Source organism: Ranitomeya variabilis, chromosome 8, assembly GCF_051348905.1.
Source record: "Ranitomeya variabilis isolate aRanVar5 chromosome 8, aRanVar5.hap1, whole genome shotgun sequence".
In the NCBI taxonomy this organism is placed as follows: Eukaryota; Metazoa; Chordata; class Amphibia; order Anura; family Dendrobatidae; genus Ranitomeya; species Ranitomeya variabilis.
In genome coordinates, this window is record NC_135239.1 from 195,938,146 (window position 1) to 195,960,512 (window position 22,367).

General features: G+C 48.0%; 1 protein-coding gene and 1 long non-coding RNA gene across 4 annotated transcripts in view; one reads left to right on the forward strand and one right to left on the reverse strand.

The window, feature by feature from the left end:
* Positions 1 to 22,367, reverse strand: part of ADAMTS9 (ADAM metallopeptidase with thrombospondin type 1 motif 9) — a 218,896-nt gene that overhangs the window by 34,927 nt on the left and 161,602 nt on the right. For both annotated transcript variants that reach the window (XM_077275942.1, XM_077275943.1), the window contains one exon: positions 175 to 348. In XM_077275942.1, the coding sequence (XP_077132057.1) occupies positions 175 to 348 (174 nt within the window). The remainder of the gene's footprint in view (positions 1 to 174; positions 349 to 22,367) is intronic.
* The window catches only part of LOC143787319 (uncharacterized), a 38,537-nt gene continuing 16,409 nt past the window's right edge, over positions 240 to 22,367 (forward strand). For both annotated transcript variants that reach the window (XR_013218325.1, XR_013218324.1), the window contains exon 1: positions 240 to 368. This is a non-coding gene — a long non-coding RNA (uncharacterized LOC143787319). The remainder of the gene's footprint in view (positions 369 to 22,367) is intronic.

Here is a 22,367-nt window from a genome sequence, read left to right on the forward strand (position 1 = left end):
GCAGACTGAATCCCTGCAGAGTGTAAACTTTGGCAATCTGACAAAAATCCACGAACGCACTCGAGCCCCAGCTTACACCTCACAAGGGTAACGTGATCCCGACCCACGTCAGGACGAGCATCTTGTACGTTTTGAATATTCTGGAGCTGCCCACCCCCCGGATCTCCTACTTACGTCTTGCCATTCTTCAGCTTTCCAAGTGTAAACTGGACAATCCCCTCTTTGGCAAATTTGCTCTGACGCGGGTCTCGTAGACTGATTGCACTCGGATGCCCTGGACAATTTCTGAGTCCCAACTTGGCAGTGAATGGTCCTGTGTTGTACCCCTCGGCCGCACGTTACTGAGCACTGGGAGAAAGACACATTGTGTAAGTCATTGTCTAAGATAATTACATATTTACATTTAATATTAACTTACAGATTTCAATTATTTTTTTTGTAATTATAAAACCTCTAAAACAATTACTTTTAATTGCATTCTTGACGTTTTATGTTATTTTTAACCTTTTTTTATTGTTCTTATTTCTGTTATCTCGCACTTATGCTACGTCTATTTTAATGTTTTTTATTTTATAATTATTGTACCATTTTCGTTACTACAATTACTGCTATTTTTTTAAATTTTGGAGTATAATATATTATTGATAACATTTTTGTATCGCACACTATGCAAAAGTTTATTTCCACTGTTCCGAAGACCATTTTTACTTTAGATTATTTTTTATAGCTTTACATTTTATATATTTAACAATTATTATTATTAATATTATGCAATTACGTGTAACTATTATGTCTAAAAAAAGAAAATAAAAAAAGAAAAATATTTTTATTTAATATTAAATATTCTTTAATATTAAAATTTGCTATAAACAACACAAATAATCACAAGACAAACATATTTTCTGAAGACGCGGCATTAAATAAACCATGAAACAAGGTATATAATGTATTTTAGGATTGGGTTATAGGCTTCATTCATTAAGGATTTATTTGGAAGATGCAGATGTAGCAGAGTTGAATTTGTCATTTATACTCTTTTGAGATGTATGGTTTATGTGGTATGCATTGTTTTTTTAACTTGCAGTCCTATGTAAATGTAAACTTTGTGAAATCTGCTGGATCTGAGAAGCTCAGCTCTGTTGAAAAAATAACAATTCTTATGCATTGTTTAAATGTATTGTCCTTATCCGTACACAAGGGGTTAAGCATCCGCGCTATTTTTCTGTTTATCCCTGACAGATCATTTCGGCTGTTCCCCAAATAATACAGAAATTCCTAATAAGGGTAATAGGCGGATGATGTGATTTTCTGTTTGGTGCGGATGCCAGAACCGGCTGCATTTTCTGCTTTGTCCTATGCAGCGCTGCAGTCAGCAGGAGCCGGGAAAGAAATGATCCCAAAATATCCTGCGGCTGAGGAATGAATGTGATATTGAATCTTATGCCGGTTTCTGGAGATGAACTGAGGACTCGCAGTGTATGTATGTGAGGTTCATCAATCGCTGGTGTAAGTCTGGGCCCATTGATTTCTATGGGTGCTTTATTAGGGATATGTATGGGTAATAGTGATGAGCCATCGTGCTGGGATAAGGTGTTAGGCTACGTTCACATTTGCGTTGTGCGCCGCAGCGCACAACGCAAACAAAAACGCAGCAAAACGCATGTACAACGCTGCGTTTTGCGCCGCATGCGTCGTTTTTTTCATTGAATTTGGACGCAGCAAAAATGCAACTTGCTGCGTCCTCTGCGCACCGACGCGGGCGCCGCAGCGACGCATGCGGCGCAAAACGCAAGTGCGCCGCATGTCCATGCGCCCCCATGTTAAATATAGGGGCGCATGACGCATGCGGCGCCGCTGCGGCGCCCGACGCTGCGGCGCTGGCCGCAAATGTGAACGTAGCCTTATCTGAGCATGCTCGGGTACTAACCGAGGGTCTTCGGCGTGCTCGAAATATATTTTCGAGTCCCTGCGGCTGAATTACTCGCGACTGTTAGGCGGCCGCAACACATGCAGGGATTACCTTGTTAGGTAATCCCTGCATGTGTTGCGGCCGCCTAACAGTCGCGAGTAATTCAGCCACAGGGACTCGAAAATATTTTTCGAGCACGCCGAAGACCCTCGGTTAGTACCCGAGCATGGATTCGTACCGGATCGGATTAGTACCCGAGCAGGAATTCCCTCCATGTGTTGTGGCTGTCAAACAGCCGTGAGACATGTAGCCGCGGGGACTCGAACATATTATTCGAGCACGCCGAAGACCCTCGGTTAGTACCCGAGTATGCTCGGATAGCACCTTATCCCAGCATGTTCACTCATCACTAATGGCTAAGAACTTGCAAAATGACTCAATTCTGGTTTTAAATGGAATCTGTCACCCCCAAGACATATATGACCTATTATTATGGGCATACAGGTAATAGAAATGTTACACTAGTCCTACCTGTCTGCCTCATATTAACAGTATTGTGGCTGACATATCTTATTTTATTTCCTTATGCTAATGATTTCTTCCAGACTCCGGGGTGTATGGTGCCTGGAAGAAATCCCTGCCTCCTGACTTCATTATAACGCTACCTCCCTCCCATACAGGTCAGTTATGGCCCAGGAATCCTGCACCTGCGCCCTGCACTCCCTCAGAAATAGATCTCTTTTCCTCCCCTGCATAGGCAATATATTCGGGGATCTTCTGCGCAGGCACAGGTGACTTCCGCTCCAGTAACCTCCGAGAAGGTGCTCTCCCCACTTTCTTCCTGTATAGTCATATCTATTGTGACAAAACACTCCGGGATCGCCTTTGCTGGGGTCAAAGGTCACGTGGTTTGTGCATTGAACTCTGAGGCGACAGCAGGTTTCCAAGTTGACTGACCTCAGGTCAGGTTTATTAAAGTGAAAGCAAATACAGAAAACAAAACATAAAAATAAATCCTAGCCTGTCCGGCACTAACTAAACAAATACGTTGCTATCTAACAACTGGGGGGGCTTCTCCCTCCCAGCTAACATTACACAGATCATGAGCACAGCTCTCACTCACGTTTGTCTCACACAGACAGGCATTCTGTGTGCCCCAGGCTGACGCTGAAAACCCCCAGCTGGTCATCCTTTATTCCTACACTTATTAACCCCTGAGTATCCTGAAAATACTGAGCGGCCTAATTCACATAGGACAAGTACCTGGGCGAGATATACCTGCCCCCGACTACCAGACCGACATGACTCTTACACTATGTACACATGGTTCCTAGTGATGAGTGAGCAGGGAGGAAGTGGGGAGAGCACCTTATGGGCGCGCACAATGGGGGTCACAGTGACTTGACAGCACCTGTGCAGAAGATCCCTGAATACAGTGATCATAGAAGGGAGGAAAAGGTACGTATTGTGGAGGGAGTGCAGGACGCAGGCACGAGGTTCCGGGGCCACAACTGACTTGTATGGGAGGGGGGGGTAGTATTATAATAAGGAGAGGAGGCAGGGATTTCTTCCAGGCACCGCATGCCCCGGAGCCTGAACTAAATCATTAGTATAAGGAAATAAAATAAGATTTCTCTACAACAAGACCATTAATATGAGGCATACAGGTAAGACTAGTGTAACATTTCTATCACCTGTATGCCCATAATAATATACGTCCTGACAGATGCCCTTTAAAGGGGTTCTCCAGACAGAAGCACCTATAACCTCTCCACATAGATCGGTGGAGTCCTAAGCGCTAGGATCCCCACTGATCGTGGCTACGTGGAGGTTGAGAAGACAGGCGGGAAAACATGTGCTTTGTAGATCTACTGAAAGTCTATGTCATTGATGGAAATAGCCAAGCACCGGGGTCGGACACCAACCGATCTACCATTTACTTCTGGCTAGAAGACACCTCTAAGGGAAATGCTGAGAAAAGTAGAGAATTCTATTTAGACCCCCTAATGACTGATTTTATCAGTGGTAATTACAAGATGTGGCCTACAGGTGGCAGTACTGGACCTGCACCTTCTATTGCTGCTCCGAGCTGTCAGGAAATATTAGCAGAGATCCGGCTCGTCTCCCAACCTTCTGGATCATTAATTGGCGGGTAGATGAGATTTGGGCAATACTTATACACAGCGCTGCTACTGTAACATGCTGCTTATTTATAGCCCAGAAAATTCAGAAGGAAAATGTGCAGCAAACCTGCTCCATGTGAACCAACACTTAGTGGAAGCAGCTGGAACTTGCAGATCTACTATTATACATTGTGGTTACTGATACTAGGGGCGGTCACAGACAGACGTGGGCCCCTGGGCAATAATAGGACATTTTGCAGTCCAGTAGCTCCTCATAATACACAATCCCACCTGCTTTGACGTTAGATCTGAGCATCTTTACCTCTTGAGCTCCAGGTTGGACCAATGCTGTGTCCACCCCTGCTAATCACTAGGAAGCCACCCCTAATGGCAATAATAATGTGTGAATTTTGTAAATATATTTTTCATTTTCCGGATGTCACGGCTCTTCTCCAATATCCAAGGGTAGCTGCAAAAATTAAGCCACCTGCTCCAACATCAGGCTCAGTTGTGGTTTAGTTTCTCCATGCCCTAGTCCCCCCTCTATAATAATGTTCCTGCTTACACTGAGGGATTTCCATTCCTAGGGGGAGTTAGCCCAGGGGTCAGAATTGAGCGGCTGAGGAAAGCATAGCTGCTGACTTTCTGCAGCTTCGTGGGGGCTTTGGGCACCATTGGGTTATGGCAGGACATGTATATAGGTTATCTGTAGTTGACGTTTGGGGCTTGCACCACATTGGTCTCGGTTTTCCTAAGGTGAGGCTGACCTTTCATATTTCTAGGGGGCAAACTGGCGGTAAAATGGCGTTCCTGTTGGTGTCTGAATAATGGAAAGTGGTCAAGCATGTGTCCAGGCGTGTCTGTGATTGACATTATGGCCACGGACCGGTTTATCCTTAGCAAAGACCATCTCCTGCTAGGTCCTACATTGACGATGTAATGATGCTCCTCATGGCTAAAGTACTAAATTCCTCACCGAAAATGTCCAAGTCCTGCCCCTGCAAATTTGCAATGTCTCTAGCCAAAAGGGGGCATGGTTTATACAAACCCAATAAGTGGGTGTCTTTAGGCAGGATTGGAACAGTCCCAGTAAGAACACTGGTCCTCGAATAGCCAACACCTACTGTATTTTTATAATTATGCATATTCCATCGTGTCATCGTCCATCAACATATGAGGAGAGATCAGATGACTACTAAAGGAGGCCATAACAACCCACAATGAGTTACTTAGGGTCTCGTGGATGAAAAGCATCTTGGAGAAAATAGGGACTTGTTCATCGTTGACAAAAATGGCTTTATAAATCAGTATATAAAGACATCTTTAGAGATATTCTACATAAAACATTAGTTTTAAAGAAAAGTATCCTGAAATAAAATGAAGTATTTAACCCCAAATATTTGGGTAGATGTGAGATTCTTAGGGATGGGGAAGAACACGATGTGACAGGCGATCTGGTTATGTCCAGAATGTCCCAGATGCTACTTACATGATATGAAATTCCCATAGCCCTCTGCCAAATGGCCCGACGACTTTGCTGTGTCTAGCCGCTGTGTACTCAGCGTGTTGTGTTAGTCGTGCCACACGTCTGTGCCATCTTTTGTTAGCTATTTTCATTAATGCATGCATCAAAAATTTATGACGAGATTATCAAAACAGGAGCTCTGCGAATTATCAATGGAAGGGAAAATGAGGCATCGAGTCACTTAGTGCAGCTGCATGTGAAAGCTGTGGACTCCCAGCACAGTACTGGTCTATAGCCCTAGGTTGGTTATTATTATTATTATTTATTGTTATAGCGCCATTTATTCCATGGCGCTTTACATGTGAGGAGGGGTATACATAATAAAAACAAGTACAATAATCTTAAACAATACAAGTCATAACTGGTACAGGAGGAGAGAGGACCCTGCCCGTGAAGGCTCACAATCTACAAGGGATAGGTGAGAATACAGTAGGTGAGGATAGAGCTCGTCGTGCAGCGGTTTGGTCGATCGGTGGTTACTGCAGGTTGTAGGTGGAGCACCCCCAGCTGCAGGGCCGCGGGGTACTCGGTACCGGGCCTCTCGGTCTCAGTTCTGGGGTTGTCACGATGGCTAGACCCGGTCCGTGACCCTGCTAAGGGGTGTCCAATGAAAGGTGTAGGTGATGGTGCGTGGTGCAGTTCGCGGTGAATAACGAGGACACAAGGTTGCAGTCTCTTTACCTCTTTACTGAAGGCTTCAAGATCCTCAATCCGGAGTACGGTTAACAGGGCTGTCCGAGACTGGCCGGTCCGATGGCACCTCCAGAGTTCCCTTTGCAGGTGGAAATCTGTGCCTACCTTCTAGCGCCTGTGTGTTGTAGTACTTCCCTGCTGAGCACCACAGGATAGTCCTCACAACTGTTGTGTCTGTTTCTGATGTTCTTTCCCACAACTTATGTCTGTTCTGATGTTCTTCTCCGTCCCCCAGATGATATGGATAGGACGCACCCGTATGACGGGTAGGCCTGGAGTTCTTCCGGGACCCTAGTGTCGCCCCTCTCCCACAGTTGCCCCCTATGTCTGCTTAGGTGATTTAGGTGAGACAGCCAACCTATAATTAACTGTCCTGCCGTTGGTTTGAAGTAATGCTTGGAGCCCAATACTTCCTCGGCGTTCCGGCCACCGGCTACGCGCCTCATTAGGATGTTGCCTCGATCTTACAGCACGACTCCTACTGGTTTTATCTCCTTTTTGCTTTGATCTTGTTTCTCACTCTCCACAATACACCTCGCTTCTTGTCCTTTCTTGAGATACCGCCGCAATGTAGTGCAGGCGCGGTTCCTTAACGTTCTGTCCTTTTCGCTAGGCCTCTGTCAGGATCCCACCCCTGACAGGGACCCCCCTGAATCTTCCCCTGCAACACCCTCTGCCACAGGATGTTGCCTGGTTCCAACCCAGTCAGCTTCTGTCTAACTTTCTATCCAACCCCCAGTTTTACCAGATTGTGAGGAGTGGTCTAATACATAGTGCCCTTTGCTCCCCCTGGAGGCCAGACTGTGAAGTGTATTGGTGTCTGTGATACCTGGTCAGGTGAACTCCTTAAGTGCCATCAGACGTACCATCACTCCCCTTAGCGGCGGAGCATCAGTACTGCAACGACCAGGACTCTGGGGCGCTGCATAGGCTTGTCGGAAGAGGTGGGTCTTCAGGCTCTTTTTTAAGGTTTCAATGGTAGGCGAGAGTATGATGTGTTGTGGTAGAGGGTTCCAGAGTAGGGGTGATACGCGAGAGAAATCTTGTATACGATTGTGGGAAGAGGAGATAAGAGGGGAGTAGAGAAGGAGATCTTGTGAGGATCGGAGGTTGCGTGTAGGTAAGCACCGGGAGACGAGGTCACAGATGTATGGAGGAGACAGGTTGTGGATGGCTTTGTACGTCATGGTTAGGGTTTTGTAGTGGAGTCTCTGGGCAATGGGGAGCCAGCGAAGGGATTGACAGAGGGGAGAGGCCGGGGAATAGCGGGGGGACTGGTGGATTAGTCGGGCAGCAGAGTTTAGAATAGATTGGAGGGGTGCGAGAGTGTTAGGGGGAGGCCACAGAGCAGTGTAAGAGGGTGGTGCTGTTATGGACAGTAAGGAACACGCTGTCACTTTAAGAGACTGCACCCCCTTGTTTGGTGTGAGATGGAATGTTCTGCTTTTCCCCTGCTTTAGGCTGTGAAGATGAACTGCCCTAGCTTTAGGGGAGGAGTTGAGCCTGGACTGCGTGTGTGAGCAGAAGCTTCTAGAAAGAGAGAACTGCGTGCTGTTTGCTACAAGAAAGATCCCAGGCTGGGACAGAGTTTACTTCTGAAATTTGCAAGACTTTTCCGGGTTGCAGCAAAGGTGGCTGTTCTGTGCTAGTTTGTGAAGACACGAAGATACTGAGAAAGGGACTTGCAGTTTCCAGGAGCACCCCTAGATCCAGAATCAAGGAGAAGACCACGCTTCACAGAGCTGACAGAAAGCACACCACCGTATAGACTGCTGGGGGCCCCCTTGGGACTGGACCTGAGTCCCCAACATCACCGTGAGTCTGTTCCTGTATGGTGCACCTGTTAGGGCCTAGTGCAGGCTTCAGTAGTCAGTACACGGGAGCCGTGTGGCCTGCTTAGTAAAGGCCAGGGAGGTTATACATAGAGTAGCTTCGTTATTGTTTTTATTGTTTAAAGTTGCTTGTGAGACAAATTCTGTAATTGTTGGAGCACCGTGCTATTTTACGGACAAGATTACTCATTTATATTGTCTTTTGCTATTGTTAACCCCTGTTTGCATCTTCCTCATTCCCTTCATTCCTTGCCTCCCAATAAATCTACCCTTTGTTGTTTGCACCTCATCTTGTGTACAGTAGTCTTCCTGCACAGTGGTGGTCCCCCGGTCATCGCTTCAAGTGGCGCTGCGAGCAGGGTACTGTCACCAAGATGGAGGCAGCAGACAGAAATGGCGGGAATGCTAATGTTAATGGAGATGCTGTGGGCATTGGTGGAACCCCTGCAAGGACACTCCCTATGGGCACCATATTTAGTGTGCTACCAAAGTTTGACGTCAAGAATATGCCACTGTCCGACTGGGTGTCCCGGCTGCAAAGCACCCTGAAGATTTATAACATCAGCCCAGACCTTGAAGCGGACATCGCTTTAACTGCCCTAGAGGGAGAAGCCCGCAGAAACGTCTGCCTACAACCAGAACTCACCCGCAGTACCCTAAAGGAGCTAGTGAAGTTCCTGGAGGAGATCTACGGCGAGACTGCTAGCGCGGGACACCTTCGCGCCAAATTTTTCTCTAGGCTGCAGCGGGAAGAAGAAGGAATTTCTCAGTATGCAACAGCACTGCAAGAAGTGTTCGCAGAGGTGCAGAGAAAGGAGGCGGATGGATTTGGCGGCATGGGCTCTAAAGACCAGATACTCCGGGAGCAATTCATTCTGGGACTACACAGCACATCCTTGAGGCGAGCACTGTCAGAACGGGTCCGGGCAGATCCGGCCCTTACGTTTCGTCAAATCCTGGCGGAAACAGTGGCCCGCAGTAAAGAAGAGAGCTATGCATCTGGGGTGATGCGTGTCCAGGGCGCCAATTCCAGAGGGGACCCAAACCATCAAGAGGTGCTGGTCCAGGTAGTTCAAGACTTGCAGCGGTCCCTGGTTAACGTGCAAGAGAAACTGACCCAGATGGAGCGAAGAGTGGGGGAACTGTCATGATTCCCCAATGGCATGGGAACATCAGAAACACAAAAATAACAGACTAGCTCTCGGGTGATGGAAACTCAAGCTGACCGTGACCTAAATCTACCACACAACTAACAGTAGCCAGGGAGCATTCCTACGGCTGCCTAGATGCCATGCGCCAGCCGGAGAACTAACTACACCTGGAAGAGGAAGGAACAGACCTGGCTTACCTCTAGAGAAATTCCCCAAAGATGATAGTAGCCCCCACGTATATTAACGGTGAGTTCAGAGGAAAAGACATACACAGTATGAAGGTAGATTTAGCAAAGCGAGGTCCACTTACTAAATAGAGGAAGGATACAAAAGAGGACTTCACGGTCAGCTGAAAAACCCTTTCAAAAAACCCATCCTGAAATTACTTTAAGACTCCTGTGTCAACTCATGACACAGGAGTGGCAATTTCAGTCCACAAGAGCTTCCAGTAACAGGAAAAGACAAAACTGTAAACTGGACAAGAAAAACAAAACAATAAGGACAAGAGTCCACTTAGCTGATCAGCAGACTAGTAGCAGGAACATGCAACTGAATGACTCAGGTTACAATGATGACCGGCAAGGAAGTGACTGGAGAGCAAGGCTAAATAGGGAACTCCCAAAACTGATGGAAGCAGGTGAGCTGAGGCAGAAAAGCACACACAAGTCTCCAGTACCACCAGCCACCACCAGGGGAGCCAAAAAGCGGATCACAACAGGGAACTACGAGAGCCTGACCCACCATACTCATGCAACCATTCTTCAACCCGATCGACAAGGGATCAGTGGGAACAAGCCCCCTCCCATCAGGCATCGGAGGCACGAGGACAGGCTCGAGGTGCCCCCCGGCAAGGAGGAGGCATCCAATGCTGGGAATGTGGAGGACGGGGGCACCTTGCTAGAGACTGTCGGAACTATACTCATGGCCAGCGGAAGCCGCCGTTAAACTACCAACCCCCGCAATAGTGCAGCACTCTGCGGGGGAGGCGAGGAGAGAGGCCGCCCCATATCATAACGAACACTTGATTGCTGGGAGTCCCATCCTATGTGCTGAATTTGAGGGAGTTCTAGTGGATTGCCTGGTAGATACCGGGTCACAAGTGACAACGATGCCAGAAGCGTACTTCAAGCAGCATTTCCAGGACCTGGCCAAGCCAGAAAAAGAGACATTGATCCGGTTGTTTGCTGCCAACCAACAACCGATCCCGGTCACAGGGGTCGTGTGGATGAATATTCGAATTTGTGGGCAAGAAGTTGGGAGAAAATGGATCCTGCTAGTCCCTGAGCCTATCAAGGAAGATGTGCCTGTAGTACTGGGAATGAATATCCTACGTGAACTCGATCAGATTATGTTTACCAAACGGGGACCTGGATATTGGAAGAAGGATACTCCACATAAGCCTACTCAGGAAGCCCTTCAACAACTGATCCGCGTCTGTGGGACACAGAAGAGTGTGCCATCTTATCAGACGGTAGGGGTCATCAGGGCTCCTGGTAAAGGACCTGTAATCCTACCTCCCGAGCGAGAAACTATAGTATACCTTCCAGTGGGGACTCACCGCAACCTTGATGGGTTGGAAGTGGTTGTTCAGCCTGTGGTAGGCGGAGGAGTGGACCAAGAAGTCATGATAGCTCGTACGATAGCTGTGGTCCAGCGAGGACATGTCCCCATAAGAGCTTTGAATGTGAGCCCCAGGGAGGTCACCTTGCCACGAGGGACAGATCTGGCCCTGGTGTACCTACATAAGGGTGAAGTGGTGAGTCAGAAGGCGATGTCTTTATCACCGAAAGAAGGCGTGGGGTGGACCCTAGCAGTTGCTGCAGGAGACGAAGAGACACCATCCCCGGAGTGGAGTGGACGGGTCATCCTTGATCAAATGGAAGTGGATGTGAAAGCTATGGGCCCTGAGCGTGTACAAGCAATAAAAGCTATGCTGTGGGAAAATCAGGCTGCATTTGCCCGTCACGCCGAAGATTTCGGCTGTACTGAAGCCATCACGCATGAGATACCGACTGGGGAAGCTCGTCCAATTCGATAACGATACCGGCAGATCCCGCCCAAGATGTATAAAGAGGTGAAGACATTACTGAGGCAGATGCTGGATTCAGGAGTGGTGCAGAGTAGTCAGAGCCCTTGGGCAGCCCCGGTGGTGCTCGTCAAGAAAAAGGATGGGACCATCCGGTTCTGTGTAGATTACAGGAAACTCAATGCCTGCACTGGTCGAGACTCGTATCCGTTGCCCCGCATCGAGGAATCCTTGACAGCGTTGGGGAAAGCCAAGTACTTCTCCACCCTGGACCTAGCAAGCGGATACTGGCAAGTAGCCGTGGCAGAGAAAGACAGAGAGAAAACCGCCTTCATCCTCCCTATGGGGCTGTTCGAGTTTAACCGGATGCCCTTCGGGCTCTCCAATGCTCCAGGCACCTTTCAATGGCTGATGGAAAAGTGTTTGGGAGATTTAAATTTTGAGGCTACCCTGATCTATCTGGATGACATCATTGTGTTTTCAGCCTCATTCGAAGAACACCTTGCCCGGCTTGGACAGGTACTTGGAAGACTGCGGGCCCATAACCTGAAGGTGAAGCCAAAGAAGTGCCACCTCTTCAAGAGAGAGATCGAGTACCTAGGCCACATAGTGTCACAAGATGGAGTTCTACCCTCACCAGAAAAAGTGGCTGCTATCCAGAAGTGGCCAGTCCCTCAAACAGTGAGAGAACTCCAGGCCTTCCTGGGACTCGCTGGGTACTACCGCCGGTTTGTTAAAGACTTCGCAAAGGTGGCAGGTCCTCTCAATGAGTTGCTGAGGGGGACCGCTGGAGTGCCGAAGACCCAGCGCATCCCCTGGGCACAGGGACAACATGAGGCCTTCCAGGCTATAAAGAGTGCCCTTACTTCGGCCCCGATTTTGGCCTACGCAGACTTCGATCAACCGTTCCTGTTGTACACCGATGGTAGCCTTCATGGACTCGGTGCAGTACTTTCTCAGATACAGGATGGACATGAGAGAGTCATCGGGTATGCTAGCAGGTCCCTGCGAGACAGTGAAAGAAACCCTCACAATTACAGCTCCTTCCGGTTAGAGCTCCTGGCCCTGGTGTGGGCCATGACAGAAAAGTTTGCAGACTTCCTGACAGGTACCAAGATTCAAGTTCGAACAGACAATAATCCCCTGGCCCACCTTGAGAATGCTAAATTGGGGGCCTTAGAACAACGGTGGATGGCTCGCCTAGCCAAGTTCGACTTTACCATCCGTTATCGCTCTGCTACCGAAAACGCAGATGCGGATGGGCTGTCAAGAGTGCCTGTGGAGACTCCAGTGGGGGATCTTGATGAGCAACTCGAAGAGGAGGAAACCCCAGACTTTAATAAGTTTAAGCCCCCAATGGTTGTGGCCCAGTCAAGAAGGGAGGCCTGCGCATTACCCCAGTCCCTGGGGAGAACCAATGAGGAATGGGGACACATTCAGGACGACGACGAAGGACTGAGACAGATGAAATGGTGGGTAACGCAAAAGCGGAAGCCTGGCAAACAAGAGAGAGATGATCTGGACTCTGAAATGAGGAGTGTGTTGCACCAGTGGGATAGACTGGAAGTGCGAGAGTCAGTACTATATCGTAAGAGGCAACAGCCAAAAGATATGGAAGTAAGGTGGCAAGTGGTCATTCCAGGAAGAATGGCTCAAGAAATAGCTAAAGAAGCCCACGAATTCGGAGCGCACTTCGGTCCCGCAAAGACCTACCAATGGTTGCAGCGGTATGTGTATTGCCCCCGGTTGGAGCTTGTGGTGGAAGAGGTTTGCCGGCAATGTCGGGTATGTGACCTCATTAAGAGTACTGAACAGAGGGCACCCATCCAGACCATACAAACTAAGGAACCGCTAGAAGTCTTGATGATCGACTATCTCCTCGTGGGACACTCGGCCCGGGGGCTGCAATACTGTTTGGTGATGACCGATCATTTCTCTAAGTTCGCAGTAGTCACTCCGACTAGAGACCAGACTGCGGAATCAGCGGCGCGAGCCATCTGTCAAGACTTCATCCGGGTGTATGGGTGCCCAAAGCGCATCCACTCTGACCAAGGCGCATGCTTTCAAGGCAAGGTGATGGAAGAATTGTATCGCATGTATGGCATAGAGCGGTCCCGGACCACCCCTTACCACCCTCAAGGCAATGGAGCTTGTGAACGCTTCAACAGAACCTTGCTTCAGATGCTGAGAACGTTGGAGGAGGATAAGAAGGCGTGTTGGCCAGACTATCTGCCAGAATTGGTCTGGACCTACAACAATCGGGTCCACTCCACCACGGGTTATACCCCCTATCTACTGTTGTTTGGAAGAGCTGGACAAGAGATCATTGAGCTGAATTTGGAACAGTCAGAGGAGCTGATGGAGCGAACTGTCACCTCATGGGTGAAAGAGCATCGGCAACGATTGCAAATGATACGGCGTCTGGCGGGTCAGCAACTGCAAGAAAAAGAACATACGGCCCGCAAACCGACTCAAGAGTTACCGCTCCAACCTGGAGACCGAGTATTGGTCGGAGAGAAACGCCCTAAGGGAAAACTAAGTGAGAGATGGGAAGTACAGCCGTACAAGGTTATCGAGCGAGTGTATGCTAACGGCCCTGTCTACAAGATACAGATTGAGAATGGGGCATCCGCCCCTAGAGTACTTCACAGAAATATGCTGCGGCCTTGCCGGTCTGAGGTCTGTTCTACGCCATTGTCGCCTGAAGGCGCCACTCCACTTCCTGAATCTGTCATGCCTGATGGCCAAATCGATGAGGAGTGGTGGACCATCCCTCACACAGTGGGGGGTCCTCAGCAGCCCAGAAACGGTAATCCTATGGATGTACCAGTACCGCCATGCGAGGATGAGACCAGACAAGAGCTCACAATGTTCCCTGCAACAAGTGTTCCTCTGGAAGATAGTCAAGCCTTGCCTGACAGCCAAGAGCTTCGGAGATCCCAGAGGTCTAATGCAGGGGTTCCACCAGTCCGATATGTAGAACAGTGTGCTCTGTCTGTTTTTACACCTTTGTTGCCTCCCCTATAGGTGCTGTTTCCGCATTACACGTTCCTCCATTACACTTTGACCCTGATGCTGTGATGGCCGAGGACGACCATCATTAAGAAGGGAGGCATGTAAGAGGGTGGTGCTGTTATGGACAGTAAGGAACACGCTGTCACTTTAAGAGACTGCACCCCCTTGTCTGGTGTGAGATGGAATGTTCTGCTTTTCCCCTGCTTTAGGCTGTGAAGATGAACTGCCCTAGCTTTAGGGGAGGAGTTGAGCCTGGACTGCGTGTGTGAGCAGAAGCTTCTAGAGAGAGAGAACTGCGTGCTGTTTGCTACAAGAAAGATCCCAGGCTGGGACAGAGTTTACTTCTGAAATTTGCAAGACTTTTCCGGGTTGCAGCAAAGGTGGCTGTTCTGTGCTAGTTTGTGAAGCCACGAAGATACTGAGAAAGGGACTTGCAGTTTCCAGAAGCACCCTAGTATCCAGAATCAAGGAGAAGACCACGCTTCACAGAGCTGACAGAAAGCCATGCGCACCACCGTATAGACTGCTGGGGGCCCCCTTGGGACTGGACCTGAGTCCCCAACATCACCGTGAGTCTGTTCCTGTATGATGCACCAGTTAGGGCCTAGTGTAGGCTTCAGTAGTCAGTACACGGGAGCCGTGTGGCCTGCTTAGTAAAGGCCAAGGAGGTTATACATAGAGTAGCTTCGTTATTGGTTTTATTGTTTAAAGTTGCTTGTGAGACAAATTCTGAGTCTGTAATTGTTGGAGCACCGTGCTATTTTACGGACAAGATTACTCATTTATATTGTCTTTTGCTATTGTTAACCCCTGTTTGCATCTTCCTCATTCCCTTCATTCCTTGCCTCCCAATAAATCTACCCTTTGTTGTTGCACCTCATCTTGTGTACAGTAGTCTTCCTGCACAGTGGTGGTCCCCCGGCCATCGCTTCAGCAGGAGGTTGCAGTAGTCAAGGCGAGAAATGATGAGGGCATGGACTAGGGTTTTTGCAGATTCTTGGTTGAGGAATGTACGGATTCGTGAAATATTTTTGAGTTGAAGTCGGCAGGAAGTGGAAAGGGCTTGGATATGTGGTTTGAAGGAGAGATCAGCGTCAAGGATTACCCCGAGGCAGCGAGCTTCTGGGACTGGGGAGAGTGGGCAGCCATGTACTGTAATGGATAGGTTCGTTGGGGGGGTCGCGTGAGATGGGGGAAAGATGATGAATTCTGTTTTGTCCATGTTAAGTTTCAGAAATCTAGCGGAGAAGAAGGATGAAATAGTGGACAGACATTGAGGGATTCTGGTTAGTAGGGAGGTGATATCCGGTCCAGAGATGTAGATCTGTGTGTCATCAGCATAGAGATGATACTGAAAACCGTGAGATTCTATGAGCTGTCCCAGGCCAAAGGTGTAAATGGAGAAGAGCAGGGGCCCAAGGACTGAACCTTGTGGAACTCCGACAGATAGGGGGCGAGGTGAGGAGGTGGTGTGTGAGTGGGAGATGCTGAATGTCCGGTCTGTTAGGTATGATGAGATCCAGGATAGGGCCAAGTCTGTGATGCCAAGGGATGAGAGGGACTGTAATAATAGGGAATGGTCCACTGTGTCAAAGGTTGGTTTCTGCATAATGTAAAGGAATTGCTCATTTTCTGACGCTGTTCTTTCAAGTGAAGTGAATAAATAAAACAGGTGATGGTCCTTGTGTACTAACCTTGGCCATGGGCATGAGTTAGTTATTGGGCCAAAAGTGTAGAACATTTGACAACTTTCCCAGAAACATCCTGGAAAAAAAAGGAGACCTCCTGGACAATTGGACGAGTTGTAAATCACCTAGGGGTTCCTGAAGCCATCCAAAACCTCTTGGGGGAAGCAGGATTTGTTTTATGCGTGATGTTGGCACCTGATGTTTAGGTGGGTGTGGAAAAGTAGCGGAGAGGGCATGGCTTTAAAAAAAAGTGCAAGGGAGTTCTCCGTGATGGATGTTCTCCTAGAAGTGATGGCGATAGAGAGAACCAATTTGGGTATGAATAAATTGAATTCATTTAGAATTTTCCAAAATTCACAAATTCAGTTGAATCCAGATTCTTGGCAATTTACTTTATGAAATTTGCAGTCAGCTAGCTGCCATTTTGCTGGATTCTAAACGGCCGGAAAGAGTTTTAAAAAAAAACTAAATTATACTCACCTCACCACGGCTGTTTGTGGGGCTGAACAGGTGAGGATGGCTGGCAGCCGGACGATGCTTCAGCCGATCGTTTGGCTGTCACCCATCTTTCTCATACACTCCCGTGACCCCTACGCGAAAGCCACCAAGATACATCTCTGTTGGCAGCTTATCTTCAGGAGACCAAAGTGATCAGTGGTCTGAAATTGTACACGCCAGATTGACATCTTCCCAATGACCAGTTGGCCAGTGCCCCCATATACAGTAGAGTGTCAGCCGAACCCTTGGATATTGGTGGCTTTGTCCAACATTAGTCTAACCAATGTGGACCACATACAAATCATTCAATCTGATCTGTGATCAACGATTTACCAAGCCTACTCCAAGCAACAAATATCTGTCAGCCCAGATTCATGGATTTTGTGACCGATGCAGATGGTCAATGATGGTCACATCGGGACGTTGTTTGGCGTTAGAAAAAGAAACTTAAAATGTACGAAAATTTAGAGGGTATTTAATTCATAGATTGTAGAATATTAAAAGGAGTAAAAGGATGTAAAATTATTATTGAAAGGGTCCAGACTAGTTAAATGGAATAACATAAGCTATATTCTTCTGCATCGATCCTCCACCGTTCATTCCTTCTCCACTGGTCTGTGCCTCCTTGTCCCATCCTCAAAGCAACAGAAACGGAAACCCAACTCATCAGTGGCTAAGGGGGTCACCTTTGTGGCCATGGTCCCCTAGACAATAAACTGGTAAATTGTCCACTTGTTGGTACACCGCTAATTCAACAGCGGTGGGGGTCCTAGTGATAAGACTCCCAACGATCAGCAACTTATCACCTATCCCCCTTTAAGAATGGGTACAACACCCGGGTCTGATTGAGACCTTTTTTTGTTACACACAAGCATTTTTTGATGCAAATTTTTTTTTAGCTAAAGTCGAATGTGGATCCAACATGAAGGAAAAGTATAAAATTAGGATTTCCCGTATTCTTCTCTTTTGTATCAGCCACTGTGTGCAAACAAAAGGGTGTAAGAAACTGAGTATGTGAATCCATCTTTGTAAGGGATGTAGATTTGGGTAACTCTTTGTATTGTGGACGGTCAAGGATCTGTTCACACCAAGCATTCTCCTCCGAATAAGAGAACGTTGTAATACGTGACTTCGGGGCCACCACACAATCCCACCGGCTGCAGCCACTTGTGTCGTGTTAAGGAGGTAAACACTGGCTAACAAGACGACGTACAAAGGGTCATTCATGGCAAGCAAGCACAATGCGAACAAGCCCCCAACTTCCGCACCTGCCCGTCCCACTCATACGCCAATCACAGCTTTATAAAAAGGGGCTCAAATTGCAGCCAGCAAGGACTTCTAGCCTCATTATATCCCAGAGCCCATGAGCCAAGATGAAGTCTATTGTGCCAGGAGCCAATAATAAGTATCGAGCTAAACCAGACAGGTATCTACATACTTGCCAAAATTTACATAGCCAAAATCGGGACTTTTGAGCCCCATCCATGGAAATATCCCCAAATTACAGGAATTGCCCCCTTCTTGCCATAGTTTGCATAAACCCCACCACTCGTGAGATCTGGTTCTTAGGACTGTCCTCACAAAATTGGCATTGTTAGAAAGTATGTACTTACACGGCAGAAACATACAGGGCTACAGATGCCCAGGATTGAGCATAATAATTAACCTAGGTCACCAAGGGTAGGAAACCGGTACAAAAGAGGCACAGCTACAGGGGCTACAGTGTTGGTTCTTTGGGGGCTTTCCTCAGCAAAGCTGGGGTGGAGCTTAAAATGTGACCAGGAGTTGGGATGTTTGCATTTCTGCACATTATATGGCACCTTTATTTATAAGAAAAATATAAAGTGGTTTATTTTTACAATAATACGGTTAATAAATTAAGGGACCTGTATTTTATCATAAAAAAGTGGCTGCTCATTACCGGAAACAGTGCCACCTTTGTCCAGAGGCTGTGTGTGTGGTATTGCAGCTCAGTCTCTTTGAATTACTCTTTTCAAGTCCTACCAAGCTTCATCTCTTTCCTCTACTCTTAAAGGGAATCTATTGCCAGGTTTTTGTTACCCCATCTGAGAGCAGCATGATGTAGGGGTATAGACCCTGATTCCAGCTATGGATCACTTACTGGGCTGCCTTCTGCGCTGCTCAAAAAAAAATCAGTTTTATCTGCTTCAGATCTACCAGTTCTCTGAATGCTGAGCTCTGTATAACCCCGACCATACCACTGATTGGCAGCTTTCTGTGTACACTGTGCGTAGGCAGAAAGCAGCCAATCAGTGGCGGGGGTGGAGTTATACAAAGCTTAAAAAAACATGAATGACTGCATGTCAGCAGGTTTACTAGTCCTTTAGTGATAAAATCATTGTTTAATCAAAAGGAGATTCTCAAAACTACAGAAGCACATGGCTAGAACTAGGGTCTCTGCCCCTAGAAAAATATATGAACAAATAGACAACTGGGTGTTAGCAGTTTGTGGCCTGCCCCTGAACAGTCTGACACTATCCAATCGGATCAGACTGCATTACACTGTGTACACATAAGACCCTTTGTACATTTGTTTTTATAGATTACTAGGTGGAATAACAGAGGAATGACTATAGTAAATCTGAAGCCTGTGTCACTCCAGCTCTATTCCGCTCCCAGCTCTGCCTTCTCCTGCTTCACTGACAGCCTCTTTGCTCTGCGTGTAGCCGTTAGTCAAGTAGGAAAATGCGGCGCTGGGTGGGTAATAGAGCTGGGGTGACAGAGGCTTCAGATCTAACATAGTCCTTGAGCCTCATGTGCAAATAAGTTCAAACGCTGATTTCTCAGCGATGGAGGAACAGACCGGCCATGTAAAAGTATTGCTGGAATTGTCTTTAAATAAGCTACATAAGCATATAAATATTTTGGGGGGCGGCATAAAATCCTGCTTTAAAGATTCCCTTTAAGTAAAGATGCTTTTGGATTGTTACTTTATGGGGATGACAGGTATTTACTGAAGCAGAACTGTCATTAGGGGTGAGCGCTCCGCTTTAATTCCATATTGTGACTGTACGTGTCTACCATCTTTGGCGCAGCATTTCCTTTTAGACAAATACGTTTCCTCCTATCGGCCATGCATTTCCTACTTTACATTAATGTACAGCAGTTTTTACATTCGCAGCTTCGGGCTCCAAGTAAGAACATCAGAATATTTCCGGTGGGATATACAGTGTGGCTGTTGTTTAGTGACTCCAGTTTGGGGCACATAGGACGGAGGCCAGGTGATCCTGGCAGCAGAACACACGCACTATACTATTCTATTGTATGACCTGCCATGAAGGGGATAATCTGCAGCGCTTTACGTCTACGTGTACCGGCGTATCCTCACTGAGGCCATTGTGCGCGGTCATAGATCAAGAACACTAAAGAAAAATAATTGTGCCAAATAAGATTAACTCCTTGTGGCCCAAGATTCAGCCTGAGGCTCTGTTCACATGTATGTACTGATTTTGTAATGTTTAGTGGCAAAAAAATATTATGGCATGTAGGACTATCTTTCCGACAAAACCACGAGGTCCGACAGCCATCATTGCAATCCTTCCTGTAGCGTGCCGCAGTTATCGTTGGTATCCTTCCTGCAGCATGCCACAGTCATTGTTGGTATCCTTCCTGTAGCGTGCCGCAGTTATCGTTGGTATCCTTCCTGCAGCGCGCCACAGTCATTGTTGGTATCCTTCCTGTAGCGCACCACAGTTATCGTTGGTATCCTTCCTGTAGCGTGCCGCAGTTATCGTTGGTATCCTTCCTGCAGCGTGCCGCAGTTATCGTTGGTATCCTTCCTGCAGCGTGACGCAGTTTTCGTTGGTATCCTTCCTGCAGCGCGCCACAGTTATCGTTGGTATCCTTCCTGCAGTGCGCCACAGTTATTGTTGGTATCCTTCCTGCAGCGCGCCACAGTTATCGTTGGTATCCTTCCTGCAGCGCGCCACAGTTATCGTTGGTATCCTTCCTGCAGCGCGCCACAGTTATAGTTGGTATCCTCCCTGCAGCGCGCCACAGTTATCGTTGGTATCCTTCCTGCAGCGCGCCACAGTTATAGTTGGTATCCTTCCTGCAGCATGCCACAGTTATCGTTGGTATCCTTCCTGCAGTGCCGCAGTTATCGTTGGTATCCTTCCTGCAGTGCGCCACAGTTATCGTTGGTATCCTTCCTGTAGCGCGACACAGTTATTGTTGGTATCCTTCCTGCAGCGTGCCACAGTTCTAGTTGGTATCCTTCCTGCAGTGCGCCACAGTTATTGTTGGTATCCTTCCTGCAGCGCGCCACAGTTATCGTTGGTATCCTTCCTGCAGCGCGCCACAGTTATCGTTGGTATCCTTCCTGCAGCATGCCACAGTTATTGTTGGTATCCTTCCTGTAGCGCGCCACAGTTATTGTTGGTATCCTTCCTGTAGCGCGCCACAGTTATTGTTGGTATCCTTCCTGCAGCGCGCCACAGTTATTGTTGGTATCCTTCCTGCAGCGTGCCACAGTTATAGTTGGTATCCTTCCTGTAGCGCGCCACAGTTATTGTTGGTATCCTTCCTGCAGCGCGCCACAGTTATTGTTGGTATCTTTCCTGCAGCGTGCCACAGTTCTAGTTGGTATCCTTCCTGTAGCGCGCCACAGTTATTGTTGGTATCCTTCCTGCAGCGTGCCACAGTTATCGTTGGTATCCTTCCTGCAGCGCGCCACAGTTATTGTTGGTATCCTTCCTGCTGCTCGCCACAATTTTTCTGAGGGTAGGTTCACATGACCAATGCACAAGATTGATTTTGTCATACAAGTGCCATCTGTGGTTTTCACAGATAGCATTCGTACCTGTGATATTTTATGGGCCTGTGCATATATCAGATTCCGCGGTCTGTGGAAAAAATTGGAGACATATTCAATTTTTATCAGAGTGTGAGATCAAATTTGGCAATGCAAGTCTATGGGTCCGTGAACAAAATTGTTCACAGCCCCATAGAATATCATAGGTACGACTGCTATCTGTGAGAACCATGGATATCACTCATACGGGCAGCACGGTGGTGCAGTGGGTAGCACTGCAGCCTTGCAGTGCTGGAGTCCTGGGTTCAAATCCCACCTTGGACAAGTGCAGCGCCCCAGAGTCCTGGTCGTTGCAGTACTGTGGCTCCGCCACTATGGGGAGCTATGGTACGTCTGATGGCACTGAAGGAGTTCATCTGACCAGGTATCACAGACACCAATATATTTCACAGCCGGGCCTCCGGGGGGAGCTAAGGGTTCTATTCACTAGGCCACTCCCCACCATAGTGGGTAAACTGGGGGTCAGGCAGGAAGTTAGATTAGAAGCTGACTGGGTTGGAATCAGGCAACACCTTGTGGCAGAGGGTGTTGTGGGGGAAGATACAGTAGGGTCTCTGTCAGGGGTGGGATCCTGACAGAGGCTTGGCAACTTGAACGAACGTAACGGGACCGCGCCTGCTCAGGATAGCGGCGGTGCCCAAGGAGGGACTAGAAGCGAGATAGATTGTGCTGAGTGAGAAACGAGATCAAAGCGATAGGAGAATACCAGTAGGAGTCGTGCTGTAAGACCGAGGCAACATTCTACTGAGGCGCACAACCGGTGGCCGGAACGCCGAGAGAGTATTATAACATTCAGCTTCAAGCAATACTCTAAACAGCGGCAGGACAGTCAGTCTCAGGCGGGCTGTCTAACTCAAATCACCTATGAAGTCTTGGGGGGCAACTTGTGGAGAGGGGCGTCTCTAGGGTCCCGGAAGAGCTCCGAGCCTACCCGTCAAACGGGTGCCGTTCCTACCCGAACCTCAGGGAGGGACGGAGGATTAGCAGAACATCATCTAGTCGAGTTGTGAGGGAACTTAAGAAACAGACACAACAGTTGTGGGGACTTTCCGTAAGCACAGCAGGGAAGGACC